The sequence below is a fragment of the Oncorhynchus kisutch genome, linkage group LG22, assembly GCF_002021735.2.
Source record: "Oncorhynchus kisutch isolate 150728-3 linkage group LG22, Okis_V2, whole genome shotgun sequence".
Taxonomy (NCBI): Eukaryota; Metazoa; Chordata; class Actinopteri; order Salmoniformes; family Salmonidae; genus Oncorhynchus; species Oncorhynchus kisutch.
Window position 1 is genome coordinate 11,375,030 of NC_034195.2, and position 6,475 is coordinate 11,381,504.

Sequence of the window (6,475 nt, forward strand, 5' to 3'; positions counted from 1 at the left end):
CACACACACACACACACACACACACACACACACACACACACACACACACACACACACACACACACGCGCGCGCGGCGGCGGCGCACGCACGCGCACACACACCACTTCCTTCTTTTGAGACAAGGTCTGCCTCACCTTTTTTTAGGTGAATGTTTAGAAGGCCTGAAAATATACCTAATCAAATCGTCCCCACACATGAACTGATAGACTAGAGCTACGGCAGATTTTGTGGCAGTGTCATTGTTTCATGTACATAGGCTACTAAATTATAAATTAGGTAGCCTACTTTCCATATATGTTTGACCTTGAAAATAACAAGGCAGGCCTATATACAAATGTTTATTGAGCTCAGTTCATATACGAGATATAAATTACGTGTGCGTGTGTAGGCTCTAAGTTAACTAAGGGCACTCAGCTGCAGGGCCGTTCCATTGCGCTTGAGCATATTTCAAACATGCCAAAATAAAGGGCCCATTTTCTTCCTAACTTTCTAAGACAACGCAGCTTGCGCTGGCCTCATGCGCTCGGCTGGGATACCCCCCCCCCCCCCATCCACGCCCCAATACCCCCCCCCCCCCCCCCCGCCCCCTTGACCCCCCCACACCGGTCATATCCCCACCAGCGGAATCTGAAAGCATTAGGCTGTCCCTGCTGCTAGGAAAAGAGTCTGTTTATCTGGAGAACAAATTCATGAAAAGCTTTTTTGTATTTATTCTTGCAATGGCAAGTGTTTGGCTACAGATGGAAACCTAAACACTCTTGTTGAAGTTTGAGAAAGCTCGTATATACAGGATTTCATACATATATTTAATACGGCATCATTATTTTCAAGGTGGAATGAATTTGGACAGAATCGCAGAGACGGTGAGACCCCCACCGACGCGCGACATGGCCTCTACGTTTCACTTGCCGAGAACTGCAAACAACACTCGAGAAACGTTGGAGAACTCAAGCAGCGAGTCATCAGATACTGAAATAACAGGTACATTAACGGTGTAATGACATTGTATTACATACTCTCATAATTGCTAGGTAAGCTATACAACAGACTTTTTTTTTGTGTGTTAAACATTAAAGGCTAAAAAGCTACGTATGTGTAAAAGGTATTCGATATTAAGAGAAACTCATACGTAGCTTACAACTTTGTTCATAACATTGAGCACTAACAAATACATTCGAAAACACAAAGCACCTTCTGTGAATGAAATAAATAACTTCAATTGTCGTGTTTCAGTAAGGCCTACTTTGATAACAATAACCTTACAGTTTGATCAAATCGAATATTTTCTGCATATTTAAGTAGTTATAATAATTGTTTTAAGTTATATTTTGTGCTCCTGCGGAATGTTAGCTCTTTTATATTCCACTCCTTCTCATCAGTTATACGATATCAATATATACACCTAATACTAAAGAGATAATAAAACGTAAAACGTACGAAGAATAGGGCTAGCCAATGCATTCAAGCAGCTACAATATGGCTAGTTTGTTTTAAACGGATCTTTAATTGAAAAAAATATATTGCCCTTCTTTACGTCTAGGTATGAAATGAAGGCGTTCTTGTAAAGACAAGATAATGGACTCTAGATAAGACTGGACAAACGTTGCAACAAAAGCAACGTTCTAAATTTACGCCGATGATTTCCTCGCAGAGCGTCTAAAATAATCAATTTTGAACCCGGAGCAAATCTGTTCATGTTTTGACGACCGTGATAGCCTACTGGTTGGTGGTCTTTGTAGGCCTTACAGACTTTTGAAAGTTGACATTTACTTTAGTGATTTACGGACACTTCAAACAAGGTCAGGATCACCCTGCCAGGTATATTATGTTTTTCTGCTGCAGAACTAAAATCAAAGTAGTGTAAAAATCAAAGAAGTCTGACTCAGTATAAGCTACAGTACAATAACCAGAATGTATATGTTTGTTTTTCACAGAAAAGGAGAGGAGTGTAGAACACAGAAGTGACGATGGAAACGCGGATGACCCCAAAAAGAAGAAAGCGAGGCGGCAGAGGACTCATTTCACCAGCCAGCAGCTGCAGGAGCTCGAGGCCACCTTTCAGCGGAACCGCTACCCCGACATGAGCACGAGAGAGGAAATAGCTGTGTGGACCAACCTCACCGAGGCCAGAGTCAGGGTAAGTGAGTCGAGATGCGTTTTGGCCCGTGCTTAAAATGTGTGTATATTCAAAGGAAAACCGTAAAGACGTGAATGAATGACAGTAAAACTCTTTCCATTTAAACTTGTTCTGGGTGTATTGCTTGACTTTAAGCCAACACCGGCATACCACTTGGATGAAATTGTTGCAATAATTAACGACGATCACAAACTTTATGAGGTAGATCTTACGCTATAATTTCCCTCCATCATTGGGGGGAGGGGGGGGGGGTGCATTACACAGCTGTATCTATCGACTTTTGATGACATTGTATTAACTATGTTTTTATATATACTGACAGTATCTGCGCCAATTCATTTAGAATATTTAGTTCGGCAACAGTTAATTTTACATAGGTCTTATTATTGCTATAATGGGTATTGTTCACTACACATCCACTGTAACGTGTTCCTCTAGAAACATTTTACAGCAAAAATGTTTAGTGTAGTGCAATTAGTAATATCATATTACCATGCATACACATGTTCTTGCGAGTAATTGCACATTAGGCCTATGGAAAACCCTTTTTGAAAAATTCAACCTAAACCACCTAAACAAATCGGGTGTTTTAATTACAACATAGGCAAGAAACAACATAAGCTTGAGTTTTTTTGTGTGTCCTGGGCCTGCAATTAACGTATGTCCCATGTGTAAAATACCAATACGTTTAAGCCTACATATCAAAACAACAATGCACTAGTCAGTTGGCAAGAAGTCGACAATAAGGCCAATAAGCCCTAATATAATTTTAATTCATATTTTTTGATGGCTAATATATTATGATTATCCATACATCTATAGAATACTTCCAACATTTCGAAGAGGATCACACACTCTTAAAATAGATGTCCAAGCAGGAGGACATCATAACATTTACCTTATATTATGCAACAGAAGTGAATTACACACACTCTTAAAATAGACGCCCAAGCAGGAGGACATCATAACATTTACCTTATATTATCCAACAGAAGTGAATTACACACACTCTTAAAATAGACGCCCAAGCAGGAGGACATCATAACATTTACCTTATATTATCCAACAGAAGTGAATTACACTCACTCTTAAAATAGATGCCCAAGCAGGAGGACATCATAACATTTACCTTATATTATCCAACAGAAGTGAATTACACACACTCTTAAAATAGACGCCCAAGCAAGAGGACATCATAACATTTACCTTATATTATCCAACAGAAGTGAATTACACTCACTCTTAAAATAGATGCCCAAGCAGGAGGACATCATAACATTTACCTTATATTATGCAACAGAAGTGAATTACACACACTCTTAAAATAGACGCCCAAGCAGGAGGACATCATAACATTTACCTTATATTATGCAACAGAAGTGAATTACACTCACTCTTAAAATAGACCCCAAGAGGAATACCTTTTTATCTGGAACATTTTGTTCAGCGGTCTTGCAAGGGGCCGTGCAAACACTTCACAGTTATTGATAATACAACTATTGCTAATCATTTTGATGAATTTGATAGTCCATAGTGCCTATGCAGACATGAGAGCGGCGAGATATAGGCCACAGCTAAAACACAATGATGAGGAGGCTTTTCTAGCTAAATATAACCCACCACTGTGCAGCTCTAAGCTTATGGTGTCACATCGTTCATGTCTTTGTGGACAATTGATCTTTAGGCCACAACCGTGTGCCCCGGAAGACTATACATAGCCCCACTTCCAATTATATACCCTAAGACTCCCGATTTGTTTCCATTATAAAGTACAAACAAAGTGTTCTTTTAATAAAAACATAAGAGAGACAATTTTGTGAAGTTGTGACAAAAATATATTCTAGGTTTTTTTATCATTCATAGGCCTTGTTAGGCCTAGCCTAGGCTATATGTTCTCTAGTTGACTGTTATGAATTGTATTATAAATGTTGCAAGTAATAACATAACACAACTACTGTTCTTCTTATTACATTATATTACTGTTATAGATCGCATGTTGAATACATGTATTCTTTGTGTCTCTGATCTTAAGGTGTGGTTCAAAAATCGCAGGGCCAAATGGAGGAAGCGTGAACGCAACCAGCAAATGGACCTGTGCAAGAACAGCTACCTGCCCCAGTTCAGTGGCCTCATGCAGCCCTATGACGAGATGTATCCCACCTACACCTACAACAACTGGACGAACAAAGGACTGACCCCGGCTAATCTGTCCACAAAGAACTTCACTTTTTTCAACTCAATGAGCCCACTCACATCCCAGTCAATGTTCTCAGCTCCTAACTCCATCTCCTCTATGACTATGGCCGGAAGTATGGGCGGGCACTCGGCTGTACCGGGGATGCCAACTGCGGGCCTGAACAACATCAGCAATTTTAACGGCATCGGCACCGCTACAATCAACTCAGCCATGTCCTCGTCGTCCTGTCCGTATGGGCCTCCTGGTTCCCCTTACAGCGTATACAGAGACACATGTAACTCTAGCCTGGCGACCCTGAGACTGAAATCGAAACAGCACCCAACCTTTGGATACAGCGGGTTGCAAAGTCCCGGGTCTAGCCTTAACGCCTGCCAATACAACAGCTGACGTATCAGCCGTGATGAAAATAATTTGCGGACAGCTCTAAACCTAGTAGCCTAGCCTACCTGCGAATGGAGCGAAAGACAACTAAACTGGATTAGTTGCAATCATTTATTTTTCAAATGAATTATGCGGGTTGTAGCCTATGTGTTTACCAATGAACTTGTAGGCTACAACAATTTTAATGTCCATGTTTTTTGGATTTAAAAGTGATGATGAAGATGTGTTACATTGCAACGTTGTACATTAGCCTACATAAGAAACAGACAAAGGATCTCCTATGCATGTTCGCTTACTTGCTTTGAGGGCTCAAACCCATTTGAATTGACTTGTATTGGTCTAAGCCAGCGTTTCTCAAACTCGGTCCTGGGGACCCCAAGGAGTGCGCGTTTTGTTTTTTTGCCCTAGCACTACATAGCTGATTCAAATATTCAACCAAAACCCCCCTGGGGTCCCGAGGACCGAGTTTGGTAAACGCTGGCTTAGGCCCTGTACTCTTGGTCTTGGATTAGAAACAGTTTGGTAAACTTGGATTAGAAACCAAGAAGTGGAACACATATAACTAGACATATCCGGACTCTGTAGAAGAACAATTGTATTGTACATAGCTCAGACTTTTATGTTGCTCATGTGTTTTACCGTTTATGCAGGGGGTGCCACTGGCCCACCCAATTGTGTCCTGTTTCTGTAGCATGACTTTACCTTTAAATGCTCTGTCTGGAGTATTTTCGTTTTATTTGTTTGCTAAAAATAGAATTTCTGCATTTTTAACATGGGTGCAAAGTGTTTTGTACGAGTTGATAATAACGTAAGATAAAGCAAAATCCATTATACTGTATTCAAAAGGTGATTGAAAAGTAACTTCATGTGTTTTTGGTAATATGTTTGAATAAACTACAGCAGAAAGAAGTGCATTTCAGATATTAAATGACAGAAAAGGTATACATGACAAAACATAATATGTTCCAAGTTTATGGAATAAAAGATAGTAGTGCAAAGTAAACAGCCTATAATTAATTATTTCAGTGATGACAACTCAAACCAATCTTCACCTGCACACATTTAAACCCCCCGAGAGCACGGCTTCCCAAACCTGACCATGTAAAAAAAAAAAAAAAAATGATATAATTACAAATTATAGGGCTATGAAACTTTTTTAATTAGGGCTATGAAAGTCTTTTACAAATCAGTCTGACAGGACCTTTGACAGTATTTCAGTCTGAAGTATGGTGATTTGAAGTGACTGAAATCAGAATCAGAAAGGTATTGGCAATCATTTTGTATGATATTCTGTGTAGAAAATAACATCCCCTCTGGGCACAGACATCAGTTCAACGTCTAGTTTTTGATTTACATTTGGTTGAGTTGTCAACTAACGTGAATTCAACGTGAAATTAACCAAACATTTCACCATGTCATTGAATTTATGCTAAAGGTTGGGTAAAACAAATACGAAATTCCCTTAGTTGATGGCTTTTTGAAAATCCAATCAGTTTTTCCAGGTTGATTGAACATCATTACATATATTTTTTGGTTGAAATGACGTGGAAACAATGCTGATTCAACCCGTTTTTGCCTAGTGGTCGGTCATCTTTAACCAGGTATCCATGCAAAGTAGGCTACATGTCAGATAAAAAAACGTCACAGCATATTTGTCGATAAACTTTCCATATGTTGACAAAACTAAATAAACCTACCTTTAACAAGATGGGACCTTTTTGTGTAGTTAAAATTATTTGTGTGAGAAATTGCGGTGGTA

The 6,475-nt window shown here is 39.5% G+C and overlaps 1 protein-coding gene across 1 annotated transcript; it reads left to right on the top strand.

The window, feature by feature from the left end:
• The first annotated feature begins 656 nt into the window (after nt 1-656).
• LOC109867706 (pituitary homeobox 1-like) lies at nt 657-5,722 on the top strand. The gene is made up of 3 exons (XM_031801879.1): nt 657-982; nt 1,936-2,138; nt 4,171-5,722. Exons 1-3 carry the CDS (start codon nt 838-840, stop codon nt 4,720-4,722), a joined length of 900 nt encoding a protein of 299 aa, XP_031657739.1. The 5' UTR covers nt 657-837; the 3' UTR covers nt 4,723-5,722.
• Nucleotides 5,723-6,475: the final 753 nt, after the last annotated feature.

Excerpts from the sequence above, each read along its gene's own strand:
- LOC109867706 (XM_031801879.1), top strand. The coding sequence starts at position 838 with ATGAATTTGGACAGAATCGCAGAGACGGTGAGACCCCCACCGACGCGC. Across the intron at positions 983-1,935 it reads ATCAGATACTGAAATAACAG|AAAAGGAGAGGAGTGTAGAA; the intron begins GTACATTAACGG and ends TGTTTTTCACAG. Across the intron at positions 2,139-4,170 it reads TCACCGAGGCCAGAGTCAGG|GTGTGGTTCAAAAATCGCAG; the intron begins GTAAGTGAGTCG and ends TCTGATCTTAAG.